Source organism: Pygocentrus nattereri, chromosome 14, assembly GCF_015220715.1.
Source record: "Pygocentrus nattereri isolate fPygNat1 chromosome 14, fPygNat1.pri, whole genome shotgun sequence".
NCBI lineage: Eukaryota > Metazoa > Chordata > Actinopteri > Characiformes > Serrasalmidae > Pygocentrus > Pygocentrus nattereri.
Genome location: NC_051224.1, coordinates 5,890,436 through 5,904,189, shown reverse-complemented (window position 1 = coordinate 5,904,189; position 13,754 = coordinate 5,890,436). Strand labels below are relative to the sequence as shown.

General features: G+C 41.3%; 1 protein-coding gene across 2 annotated transcripts; it reads left to right on the top strand.

The window, feature by feature from the left end:
* The first annotated feature begins 220 nt into the window (after positions 1–220).
* Positions 221–11,621, top strand: pglyrp6 (peptidoglycan recognition protein 6). Of its 2 annotated transcripts, XM_017705595.2 has the most exons (5): positions 221–369; positions 3,829–4,674; positions 5,681–5,891; positions 10,823–11,117; positions 11,223–11,621. In XM_017705595.2, exons 1-5 carry the CDS (start codon positions 312–314, stop codon positions 11,235–11,237), a joined length of 1,425 nt encoding a protein of 474 aa, XP_017561084.2. In that variant the 5' UTR covers positions 221–311; the 3' UTR covers positions 11,238–11,621. The 2 variants fall into 2 exon arrangements, with proteins under 2 accessions (XP_017561084.2, XP_037400409.1); XM_037544512.1 differs by lacking the exon at positions 11,223–11,621 and having other exon boundaries at positions 10,823–11,138.
* The last annotated feature ends 2,133 nt before the right edge of the window (positions 11,622–13,754 follow it).

The following is a 13,754-nucleotide window of genomic DNA, read 5'->3' as shown; positions in this document are numbered from 1 at the left end:
GTTACAGTGAGGTAAAGACCGCATAGGGTGCAGACACTGATTTCAATTCATATCACTGCGCAAACATACAAATATACTGAATGGAAAATAGATACGCAGGACCTTGAGCGTTCAGCTGCATGAGGGCCTGTACTCACACGCCGTCTTGGCACCTGTCAGTTTCTCACCATAGTTGGTGGCAGTTTATCTGTATATTGTGTTATGCAATAGGCCATCAAGTGGATGTGGGTATAAAAGGTAGCATATTTGGAGCAGAGCTGTCAGTAAGCTGTTCCTCACTGTGAAGGCAGCCTGTGTTCTGAGACGCCCTCATGGATTTACATTTAGGACGGATAGTTTTCCTGCTGCTGGTGGTCAGATCTCTCGCTGGTAAGTACAAGTTTTGGTTTTGCGTATTTGTTCATTCACATCAACATTAGAATAAATAGAAGCAAGTACACAATACATTGTGATTTGACTCTATTTATCGCTGTAGCTTAACCACTGAGAGACTTTGCTTTTTTCATATACCTCAGTATTATTTTGGAAAATTTGTACTGTATCGAAGTAATATTAAGGGTATAAGTAATTGAGTACTTGTACTTTTGCTTGATTACATTTCCAAGAGATGAAAGATTTTTCTCTTTTCTCTCACCAATAAGTCGAGTTCCCATGCATTTACTGGATTCATGGTTTTTTATAAAAAAAAAATCCAACCAAGTTCCTGTTTCAAAATGAAACTATGCCTATGTTTGTGTGAGGATCAGTGCAGCCAAATAATCCCCACAAATAAAAAAAACGAGATTTTTTAATGAAGTACTTCTGCTTTGACTTAAGTACAGTTTGCCTTCAATACCTGCCTCGCGTAATCAGTCCGTCATGACGAAGGGATTGAACAAATCCATGAAATGGCTGGAGCTGCATTGAGAAGTTCTAACTGACATATCAATAACTAAAAATCGAGTGTACATTTAAACATTTACTCTGATGATATATGTTTTTCCGGGCAAAAACATCCTCACTGCCAAGATGACTCCTTTACAAAATCTGACTCTTGCACCGTTTTTGTATATTTGATGGGGTTTTATTTATTCTTTTATTGTCTTTTTTTATTTTTTAAAACTAAAAATCACAGACAAAAAGTACTTCAGAAAGGAAGGGATTTTACTCTGATTGAGATTGAGCATTGCACAAGTACATTTATTTATCAAATGCATTCTGAAATATAGCAAACCATATTTTTTTTTCATTTGATCTGTTTCAGTGTTTGAAATGAATTTTACATGCAGAACTATATGGCCATGTTCTTTTCTGTGTATTGAGTTCCTCTTATTCACTCTCGAAGCAGTTTAAAAATAACATTGTCACTGTGTGGACAAAACTTCTAAATCTCTAATATAGTAACTTTCGCCATGACTGCATATGAAGCACTTTAAACTTCCAGTACTGCACTATTTCAATATAAAGTCTTTTTTTAGTACATTATATAACCACCAGCAGTAAAACCAGTGTGGTATGATTACTGTTTCTATTTCTAGGCTGGCGTGTTAACACATGTTTGGGACGTATACTTGAAATGCCTTTGAACTGGAATATATTAATACAAAGCTTTACTTCAATAATACACTGGACTTCACCCTCCTAGCATTGATGGCATCATGTGACTGGGGGAGTCCTAACTAGTGGGTGGAATTGGAGACGATTAAATAAAAACAAACAAAAAAAAAAAACACTGGACTTATTAACACAAGGAGTTTTGACACTGCAGTCAATCCAAAGTACTTTGATCTGCAGCTCTTTTGCCATAATTGCTTTGTTACCAGGTGCCAGAAATCCACTTGACACGCTTTCATTTATTCCGCCACGAAATTACAAAACGGAGCAACACTTTGCTTTTTGGAACAGGCATCAGAAACTGTTTCACCACAGAATAAACTGGATGGTATTAACATTTTTGCAAGATTATACCTACGGCTTATGTAGGAGTGTTATTTTTTAAATTAGAAAATGAACAAAGCATGTAACATATATATACACACACACACACACACACACACACACACACACACACACACACACATACGTACGTACACAAAGGCACAATGGGTTCTTTGAGTGATGCCATAGCAAAACAGCTTTTGGGTCCCTGAGAGTGTTGTATATGCATTAGGGAGAGGTTCTATGAGAAACTTGTAAAGATCCTTTACATCATGTGAAAATTCTTTAAACTATTATATTCTTTAAAAAACTCTTCGCAGTCACACTTCTCACTAACAAAAACGCTTCTCTAAAGGATCTTCCACTGAAACGTTCCTTAGAAAACCATCTTCAGAAGGAGCAGTATAGCCAACCACTAGATGACCATTCATCACGGTGGGGTTAGGGCAGGATTTGGACCATGGTTAGGGCTAGGACCAGGCTGAGGTTTGGACCTAGGTTTTTGTTTGAGGCTAAAGTTTGCTTGAGGCTAAGGTTAGGATTAGAGCCAGGCTTAGAGTTAAAGATGAATATGGAGAACCTACAAAGTATCTACAAAGCACCTAAAGTGAACTATCCAAATAAAGTGTTATTAGTATATATTAGGAAAGTATATACACACCAACTGTTAATTTATATTGTATTCAGTATAACCTAGTTACAGCACCCAAGCAGCAACTACAGTAATGCATAAATGTCATTAAGGGCCTCTTGGATTTGAATGACATTCTTAATATTAATGTGGAATGTTTCTCCAGGTGAGTCCAGCAGTTTAACTGTGCTGCATTCAGCGTAACTCATTTGTTTTCTTAATTTGCCTTTAACCCAGTTAAAGTAGATAAGAACATGCACATAAACATAAAGTGAAAGAGTTGTAGTTACAGCTACCAGATAACAACTGAAGTAATCTCTACAGGACATGTAGGGTCTCTTGTTAGTGAATGACTTCCTTAATGGATATTCCTTTGTTTTCTATCGGTTGTATCTGTGACATTCAGTCAACTGCCAGAGACGATAACTTCCCTTTATCTAAAAGAACTGACTGTGTTGACTCAAAACACATGCTAAATAGAAAGTGCACGTGTTTTGAGTGAACGAGTGGACATTTGTTAAAACTTTTGACTTACTATATGAATTATTTGACTGTCCAGCAGTTTGCGAGTTATTTATCAGTAGTTATATCATAAGCAGTTGCGTAATCTTGGCAAACACAAGGGAGCTGCTAAAGTGGCCGTTTACTACATTCTTTTTCATGTGTTTTAAACTTTAAAAATATTTTCATCTTTTATCATATTTACCTGATACATGTCTGCTTATGACATTTGTGTGGGGTAAATGGAAAATAATTACTTTTCACTGTCTTTTTTCTTTTTTTCTTTCTCATTTGGTTTTAAGCAAACTGTTCTTGTTACTGTGCCTTTAAGACGTGTGACATGTAAATTACCTGCACTCTGATTTGTTGCATTGCATTGTACCTCCTTGAAAACAGTAGTGTGGGCTGGAACACCCCGTATAACTTCAGCCTAAATGTGCATGGCTTTACCGCTGTAGGCTGAAATACTGGATGTATGCAAAAGTTTAGGCACCCCAGTCAAATGATAAGTTTAGTTAAAGTAAAAATAAATGAATACATCTGCTACAGAGGATACAGTTCTGCACATTTTAATGTGCAATCACTGTTTATTTCCCACATTGAAAAAAAGTAATTATGCACTATAATTTGCAGAACGAGGCCGTATTTAAGTCTGTTCTTTGTAGAAGTTGTGGTAACTTATTTTTGTGAAATTTTGTCACAGAATCACAGAAACAACACAGCCATGTTTTTGGATTTCCATAAAATGAGCCCTTATATGTTTTGTCCCCTTCTGTTAGACCACCACACAAAGCATATGGATAACTTCATCAAAGTTGTGGAGACCATTGAAGCTGAGAACCCTGGGCTTGAGCCTCTAGCTGTGGTGAGAGGTCTGCGTAAAGCTGCTCACGTTGAGACACCCTTTATCCGTCTTTATCTCAGTGATGGCAGTCATACACATGACCCAGTGATAAATCCAGAACTTACTGGATTCATCACCAGCGTCATCAAGCACCGAGTGACTGAGCTGGGTGTGGAGGAAGGTGTAGTTCTCACTGCGGATGGAACCACTGTGGCTCTCACCCCTCTGCTCCTGGGCCTCGAGGCTGGTTTACAGCCCACTTCTGCTAGCCGTCTGCGTGGCCTGTTCCCCCTGACCCTGTTCAACAACCTGGTTCGTTCTTTACTCCACCATTTTCAGAATGACCCATCTACCTCTTCACGTCTTGGTCCCGGTGGCTGTTGGGACAGTGTGACAGACCCCAAAGTGTTCACCCTCTCCGGTGTGGCCTCCCTGGCAACAGACTCTCTGATAACTGGGGGAATGGACGGAGCAATTTTAGGGAAGCATGTTGCCAGACCCAACAATCGTCCAGTAAGACTGAGCGACCTTCTGAAAGAGTACTACAACCATCGGTTGGACACAGCAGGGCTGGATGCTGCACCTGGCATGATTAGCCAGCTCCGCAGAACCAACTTCAGGAAGCTGGTCAGCCTCCCTTTACTGAAAAAGCAGCTGCCAAGAAGCCTGATTACATATCAGAAGATGGAAAAATATTCCAAGAAACAAAAAGAGGAGATCAAGAACAAGGAGGAGGAGATGCTGAATGAGGGGCTGAAGGAGTTTGTCCACAGCTACATGGGTAGGTTGAAATGTGAGCTGATATGACAGATTCACAGATAAGCAACAGACTTTTTCAACGCAGCAGGGCACAACCTAACATATGGTAACAGTTTTTATGTAGTTAAATATATTTAAGTAACATGTTACTTAACACGTATGGGCGGCACGGTGGTGTGGTGGGTAGCGCTGTCGCCTCACAGCAAGGAGGGCCTGGGTTCGATTCCCCGGCCGGGCGACCGGGGTCCTCTCTGTGTGGAGTTTGCATGTTCTCCCCGTGGCTGCGTGGGTTTCCTCCAGGTTCTCCGGTTTCCTCCCACAGTCCAAAAAAGACATGCAGTCAGGCCAATTGTGTAAAATGATCAAATTGTAATTCGCTCTGGATAAGAGCGTCAGCCAAATGCTGGTAATGTAATGTTCTTATATTCACATAGCAACCTTATCTATACATTTAATTACATCTATATCTATTTTCACAGCAATCAGACTTTTTCCAAATTTTTTGTCATTACTGAGAAGTATGTGTAAGTCCAAGAACTCATGTATTGCTTTAATCACCCAAACTCATCTGGTTCAAACACAGTAGAATTATGCTGAGTTAATTGTCTTTCTCTTAGGGGGGCAGTCGTGGGCTGGAGGTTAGGGAACTGGCCCTGTGACCAGAAGGTTGCTGGTTTGATCCCAAGTGCTGACAGTCCATGACTGAGGTGTCCTTGAGCATGACACCTAACCCCAATTGCTCCCTGGGCGCCATGGATAGGGCTGCCCACCACTCTGGGCAAGTGTGCTCACTGCCCCCTAGTGTGTGTGTGTGTGTGTGTGTGTGTGTGTGTGTGTGTGTGTGTGTGTGTGTGTGTGTGTGTGTGTGTGTGTGTGTGTGTGTGTGTGTGTGTGTGTTCACTAGTGTGTATGAGGTGTTTCACTTCATGAATGGGTTAAATGTGGAGGCGGAATTTCCCCATTTGTGGGGGATCACTTAATTACATTTCTGGATACTTCATAAACAAACTTATTCCTTCCTTCCTCAGATTGTCCAGCCATCATTCCACGGTGCATGTGGGAAGCACAGCCGTATCGTGGCACCCCCACTCAACTGACCCTGCCATTGCCCTTCCTGTACATCCACCACACCTACGAGCCTTCCCAACCCTGCCTGACCTTTCAGCAGTGCTCCCGAGACATGAGGGCCATGCAACGCTTCCACCAGGATGACCGTGGCTGGGATGACATTGGATACAGGTGAGAGAGAAGCACATTCTGCATACAAGAACCTTCAACTGAGGATAAAACCTCAAATACAAAAACAGCATTTGTCTCTATGCTTCCATTCACCTGTCAAGCAAGCCAGAAACTGATAACACTACCTTCAACACTATAAATGTTTAGTTTTGTTATAGAAGACAAAATTTTGCCATAGCAAGACACTGGTACCTGAAATGTTCATAGCAACATAAATCTTTGATTTTAAATCACTTAACAGAACAGCACAGACAGAGAGAGAGAGAGAGACTCATTTTTGAATAGTGAAGTCAGAGGAGCACCTTAAACTGGATGCACCTTAAACTCCTAAACCTATGGAGCAGTGGAATATCCTGGACAGGCTCTCCTCCCAAATCTCCTCTGTGAAATGGCTGTTAAGCTCATTCTCTCAAGCCTCCCTGAGACTGTTCGTGCTGGGAAGGGAAAAGAAAATTGAAACAAAGCAAGACACCAAATGTCTGGACTCTGGACATACAAAACAATTCAACAGTGAATAGTCATCAAGTTTGACTATAAAGTTAGGAATATTTTCTCTGACATAATGTCTAATCTGTACATAGCAAAAAAAGTAAATGAGAATGAGAAATCTTCCATCTACATATACACTGTATACAGCACACTGTAGACTTTCCAGACAGAGAATTATCCGTTCAGCCTTTGACTTACAAGCTAACAGGCTAATTAGGCCCCTTCAGAAATATTCAGGTACAGGCCTTTAAATCTTTGCTGAGCGGGTCAGTTGAAATATTACTCAAATGTTAAGTGAACTCTATTCAGTCTGCAGTTGACTGTGTTTTAGCTGCAGCTGCCATGCATTGCTCTGGTGAACAGTAGCTTGGCTCTTAATTACATTAAACATTGCTATGCATGGTTGACACGTGGCTTTTTCTGGGCCTCAGTGTAAACAAAATCAAAATGTTCATGGAACAACTGGAAAAAGCCCATCCTAAAATGACAGTATGGTGAATCAGAACACAGTGGGTGAGCTGTCCAGTCGATATTGGCACTGCATCAGTGTGTACTCCACATCCATTAAGTCATCAACATCGCAACGCTCCTTCTACCAAGGACTTACCCAGTGCTTAAAATCGTAATCACTACTGATTCATCTACACAGAGAAACTGTGTCCAGTCATTTTAAAGCAATGCATGTAGTTTGCCTAGCAGTGGGAACTTGATTGGCTAAGGCCATTTCCTCCAGAGCTCTGAGTCAGCGTTTTACGCTGCTGACTGTCTAACCACAGTGCACTGAATCTGATGGAGAGTTTGAATCCTCAGCTAAAACAGAGGCCACAGTCAGTGGTGGATCTAGGTGATCAGGGTTCCCCAGGCTACACGTTGAATGGGTCCCCCAACACTCCCACACACCAACACATACCCCCCCCAACACACAAACGTCCTGTCTATTTACTACCACCGGCAGTTTTGAGAGTCTCTCCAGCAAAGTCGTAAGCAGACTAAGAGTAAAACGAATCACTAGCTTTGTACAGTTAAAACAGTGGCCTTTCTCTTTATTGCCAGTTTCCTTTAAACAAGTGTTTTAGAGAAGAATATCTTCTGGCGTTTATGCTGATGCTCTGATTTGATTCTGGGACCAGTATCCCACATCTGTTCATCAGTTTTAGTCCACTATGCAGGATCAGAGCTATAACAAGGGAGAGCTGCTGTTGCTATCAGCATCTGTTAGTGTTAGCTCTGCTGCAGCAGTTGGGGTTGTAGAGGTTGGTGGTTTTTCAGGTGGCACTGCATATGTGTTATTACATTGATTCTGCGATGGGATCTGGCTTTTCGCATTCGCCAATGGTGTACTCTGTGTCAAGCCTACAGCTAGCTGCTGCTAACCCACTCAGCGTTCAGCTAATGTACATTAAATAGACCTTTCTGACACACTTACTAGGAGGAACAGTGCTGTAAAAATAAAAACTGACCTACGAACCTATCCAAACGAACCAATCCTGAGCTGACTACGCGTCTATCTTTTTAATGAGCCAATGAGGGCTCAAGTTTTTTGTTAAAAATGTACAGTCTTCTTCTTCTTCTTCTTCTTCTTTCGGCTGCTCCCTTTAGGGGTCGCCACAGTGGATCATCTGCCTCCATCTTGCCCTATCCACTGCCTCCTCTACTTTTACACCAACCATCTCCATGTCCACCTTCACTACAAACCTTCTCTGAGGTCTACCTCTTTTCCTTCTGCCCGGCAGCTCCATCTCCAACATTCTTTGACCAATATATCCACTATTCCTCCTCAACACATGTCCAAACCATCTCAACCTGGCCTCTCTGGCTTTATCTCCAAACTGCTCCACCTTCACTGTCCCTCTGATCTGCTCATTTCTAATCTTGTCCATCCTTGTCACTCCCATTGAAAATCTCAGCATCTTCATCTCCGCCACCTCCAGCTCAGCCTCCTGTCTTTTAGACAGAGCCAAACCATACTTCATAGCAGAACGCACTGCTGTCTTGTAAACCTTCCCTTTCACTCTTGCTGCTATCCTTCTGTCACACATCAGCGCTGACACCCGTCTCCACCCACTTCATCCTGCCTGCACCCCCCTCTTCTTTACCTCTTTTCTACACTGTCCATTGCTCTGGATGGTTGACCCAAGATATTTGAAGTCATCCACCTTTACGACCTCTACTCCTTGCATCTTCACCTTTCCACCTGCCTCCCTCTCATTCACACACATGTATTCCGTCTTATCTCTACTGACCTTCATTCCTCTCCTCTCCAGTGCAAACCTCCACCTCTCCAGATTCTCTTCCACCTGCTCTCTACTCTCACCACAGATTACAATGTCATCTGCAAACATCATGGTCCATGGAGCCTCCTGCCTGACCTCATCTGTCAACCTTTCCATCACCATTGCAAACAAGAAGGGGCTCAAAGCTGATCCCTGATGTAACCCTACCTTCACCTTGAAACCATTTGTCACTCCAACTGCACACCTCACCACTGTCTCACTATCCTCATACATGTCCTGCACCACCCGAACATACTTTTCAGCTACACCTGACTTCCTCATACAGTACCACAGTTCCTCTCTTGGCACCCTATCATATGCCTTCTCTAGATCCACAAAGACACAATGTAGCTCCTTCTGACCTTCTCTGGACTTCTCTATGTTAAAAATGTACAGTATTTTTTTCAATCAGTGGGAACCAAACCCTGTGTGTGCCCTAAGGCTGCAGCCGAGGATAGCCTGTGTGTTAATCCGCCCCTGGCCACAGTGACAGCTTCTGGCTGTTAAATAGGATTTATAAACTTACAATCATTTTTTGACCCTCAAGCCGGCTTCACAGACATATAGTAACTAAAACATTAGTATTTAGTAAAGAGGTAGTGGTTATATCTTCTTATTTGTTTGTGGTAACTGGTAAGGTGGTACCCCAGAGCCCATAACTGCCCCTGCTTTCAGCACTCTTTAGGACAGGGAGCAGTCCACACACAGCCGGCAGGAAACAGAGGGAGGATCCATGATTAGACATCAGGAGACAGAGCAAGGGTCACCGAATGAAACGGATATATAGAGCGGGAAAATGGCTCAAAATGCCAAGATGTATTAATGTGACCTTTAAAGATTGTTCATTCCAGTGCGTGGCATGAAAATGCATACATAAGCTTTGGCTGTTCAAATGAAATATGCAAAGGCAACTGCAGCCTATGATGATTGCATTTTTCCAAGTAAGTGGTGTCCTAAAAACCACTGCTCATTTGTTTGGCAGGGGACTGGTGATTGAAGCAGAGTGACATATAACTCTCAGATGTCTAGTGTTATTGTTGTCATTTTGCGTAACTATTTACAGTGATACTTCTTTTTTAATCCCACAAACAGGGAAATTCCACCTCTGCATTTAACCCATCTGTGAAGTGAAACACCACATACACACACACACACTAGGGGCAGTGAGCACACTTGCCCGGAGCAATGGGCAGCCCTATCCATGGTGCCCGGGGAGCAATTGGGGGTTAGGTGTCTTGCTCAAGGACACCTCAGCCATGTGCTGTCGGCACTGGGGATTGAACCGGCAACCTTCCGGTCACAGGGCCAGTTCCCTAACCTCCAGCCCACGACTGCCTAATAAATTCTAAATAATAGAAATGTAACATTTGCAATTAAATAATTAATTGTAGTTTGTTGTTTAATGAACTACATTCACATTCAATTTCAATTGTAACTCCTGTTTATGAAGATGAGTATAAAAGAATACATTTCAGTTCAGACTTATGTAGCATACATAAATAAATAATACATTAGAAATTAGACCTTATTTTTTGTTGGGTTGCATGTGCTGTTTGTTAAACGTACATGTTTTGTTATACGCAACACACTTCCACACTTCTGCACACACTGCTGCATCCACAAGTGTTGACAAATGCTGAGGCTGATGACTTCTCTGTGATCAAGCTCATCTGAAACGAACTCACGCACAGTGGGAATGTGTATTATGGTCTGAAATTCAGCTTTTTAAAAACAAAACAATAATCAAGTAATAAGGTCCAAAATGCAATGAATAATGTAATTATATAATTTCATGTAAACAGTATATTAAAGTGAGTAACAACTATAGAATTCTAAGCATCAGTTCTGTTGTCCTGAAGTGAATCTGTAGGGTGTAGCTCACTTTTAAATAACCAAATAAGTGGAAAAGACTAAGAAGTTTAGACTGGAAGCAACTGAAGGTTAGTTAAGCTTTGTGCCTGAAGGGGGACCTGATTTTTAGTCACAGTACAGGATAGTACTGGACTCAAAAAAGGTGGTCTTGACTTCAGCCCTACTAGGAGGGTTAACATAGAGTGACGCTTAGATCCTACATTGCTTTTTAGTCTGCAGTCTAGATCAGTTTGAGTTTAGCACAGAAGCATAACAGTCACATGACCTCTCTCCTAACTTCTGTTTACTCCTGTCCAGTTTCGTGGCTGGCTCTGACGGGTACCTATATGAAGGGCGTGGCTGGCATCGGCAAGGTGCCCACACTAAAGGCCACAACTCCATAGGTTACGGTGTCTCCTTCATAGGAGACTACACCGCAAGCATCCCAGCCAAGCGCACCATGGACCTAGTGAGACATCAGCTGGCAAAGTGTGCCACAGACGGAGGGAGACTGGTGTCAAACTTCACTATACATGGCCACAGACAGGTGGTCAGCACCTCCTGCCCTGGAGATGCCCTCTACAGTGAAATCCAAGGCTGGAAGCACTTTGCGGTAAGACATCAAGTCACCTAAAACGTTAAGAGCTGTATCTCTGTTTGCTTTTGATGTTTCCTGGATGGAACTGATTGCATGTACTTGTGTTTGTGTGTTTTACAGGAGGTTAAGAATTAAAGGCTGGGAATTTCTTCAGCATTTTCCATTGCGGAATAAACTCTGACATTTTTAACAACCTGTATCAGAGATGTTTTTATTATCCAAATGTTGCATTCATGATATAGCTATTATTATTTGTAGTAATAATTAGTATTAAATAACACTTAAAATGGGTAATCATGCAATCATAGTGGACCAAATTATGACTGAATGCTTCTAATGCATCACAGTTAATGCTGAACTATACTGTACTATTTCTGAGCTTCTGTATTTTTATGAGCCTTATTGCACTGGTCTTTTCAAAATCCTGTAGTTGTTGTAGTTTTGAAAGAGATACTGTTCTTCACATGAACACACTGTAAATGGCATTAATAAAGTGCTTTTAAATATTGGTTCAACCTACACCTTGCACGCATGGACCATTCTGCTGTCGTAAACCCAATCTTTTTCATTTCTTTGAAGTTGAAGGATTTAGACTGATCATAAGCTTAATGTTTATTTAAACTACTTTATTCAAAAGCTGCTGTCTCACTACTGCAACACAAAAGGTTTTAGTCCATAGGTAGAGCCTTATTTCAGCCACACCCCGGCAGTATAGAGCAGGAAGTGAGACTGCATCCCTGTTTTAATGAAAATGTGCCCCAAAGTCTATAAATGAGTGTGTATCCTTAAAAATGGTCACTATCAAAACATACACTCACTGGCCACTTTATTAGGTACACCTAGTTAGTAAAAGGTTGGACCCCCTTTTGCCTTCAGAACTGCCTTAATTCTTCGTGGCAGACTTTCAACAAGGTGTTGGAAACGTTCCTCAGAGATTTTGGTTGGTTATTTGAGCTCCTGTTGCCTTTCTATCATCTGGAACCAGTCTGCCCGTTCTCCTCTGACCTCTCACATCAACAAGGCATTTTCGTCCACACAACTGACCGCTCACTGGATATTTCCTCTTTTTCAGACCGTTCTCTGTAAACCCTAGAGATGGTACAGCATGAAAATCCCAGCAGATCAGCAGTTTCTGAAATACTCAGACCAGCCCGTCTGGCACCAACAACCACGCCACGATCAAAGTCACTTAAATCCCCTTTCTTCATCATTCTGATGCTCGGTCTGCACTTCAGCAAGTTGTCTTGACCACCTCTACATGCCTAAATGCACTGAGCTGCAGCCGTGTGATTGGCTGATTAGCTATTTGTGTTAACAAGCAACTGAACAGGTGTACCTAATAAAGTGGCCGGTGGGTGTACATTTTTGACTCCTTGCAGAGTGCTACAGAAGAACCTGTTTTGTTCCCTATGAACTTTTCCATGGATGGTTCTTTAGAGAACCATATTTGCAGTCTGGTGTGAGTGTGACAACCTTTTTAAACTTTAAAGAAACTCCCCATAATGGAGCAGTTCTAGGAAAAAGCCTTTATTTAAAGCTTTACATTATGAGTATAAGCTCTTCAGGAACATCGTGTTGGAGTTCTCACTCTTTCAAAATGGGTCGCATATGTCTTATTCTAACTTGTGGCAGCAGATCCAAGTTCTGGCTCTTTACTCAGTTTTCATAAGCGTCCAGTACATGACCCACCGACTTATCCCATTAAACACCAGCTCAGAAAAAAATACAGGAGCTAGCAGAACCTTCCGCTTGTGGCACCAAGAGAACAGATGGAGAAAATACTAGATCAAATATAAAAACTTGGTTGGAAGCACGGTTTGTGACTTCTTTAATAAAACTTCTAAAGACTTCTTATTATCGAAAAGGAGATTTATCAGATTTTTGAAGGCTTCACTATATTCAATATAGTTAGAATGAACATGGCCTCTTAACATCATTTCAGTTTGAATGTTCAAGCCTATAAACTCCCAGGCTTGTTTTCCAGATATTAATCTTAATGCTAATTATGCAGTGACTACTGTTAATTATTATCCAGTAACTACTATGAAACTACAGTGTAAGGTATGTAGTTATGAGAGTAAGGAGTACCTGCCAAATGGTGATGTGCTTAGAGATTAGGGGATTAAGTTTTCTAGCAAATCCTCAGTTTCTATTGAGGATCCTAAACAATCCTAATATGGTAAAATATTATATGTATAGCACTACATTTTAATTTGCACTGTCGCCCCCTCAGGTCACACAGCACAGTGACCTCTTCTGGTCACATTAATGGAATTTAGTAAAACCGGGTGATTATTAATATCACACATCACAGCCCTGACCCGTTACCTGAGTAATATCAGCCATTTAGCCCGTAATTTCTGCCTTGTCTTCTTCAAACACAGCAACAAAAAAAGAACGGTTGATTTTTAATCCATGAACCAGAAATCACTGTCTGATACTCAAAAAAATCAGTCTTCAGTCATAATAATAATAATAGTCATAAAAGTTTTCATATTTTTTTAAAAAAGTTGCGGTATTTGTTTGTGAGAACAACCCAAACACTGTTACTATATTTAATAACAGACAGTATAGACTGAAATACAATAACACCAGAAGCCATTTTAAGATGTTTTATTCAATATTTCAGGGTTTTTTGGGAACAATTATTAA

Excerpts from the sequence above, each read along its gene's own strand:
- pglyrp6 (XM_037544512.1), top strand. The coding sequence starts at position 312 with ATGGATTTACATTTAGGACGGATAGTTTTCCTGCTGCTGGTGGTCAGA. Across the intron at positions 370-3,828 it reads GGTGGTCAGATCTCTCGCTG|ACCACCACACAAAGCATATG; the intron begins GTAAGTACAAGT and ends CCCTTCTGTTAG. Across the intron at positions 4,675-5,680 it reads GTTTGTCCACAGCTACATGG|ATTGTCCAGCCATCATTCCA; the intron begins GTAGGTTGAAAT and ends TTCCTTCCTCAG.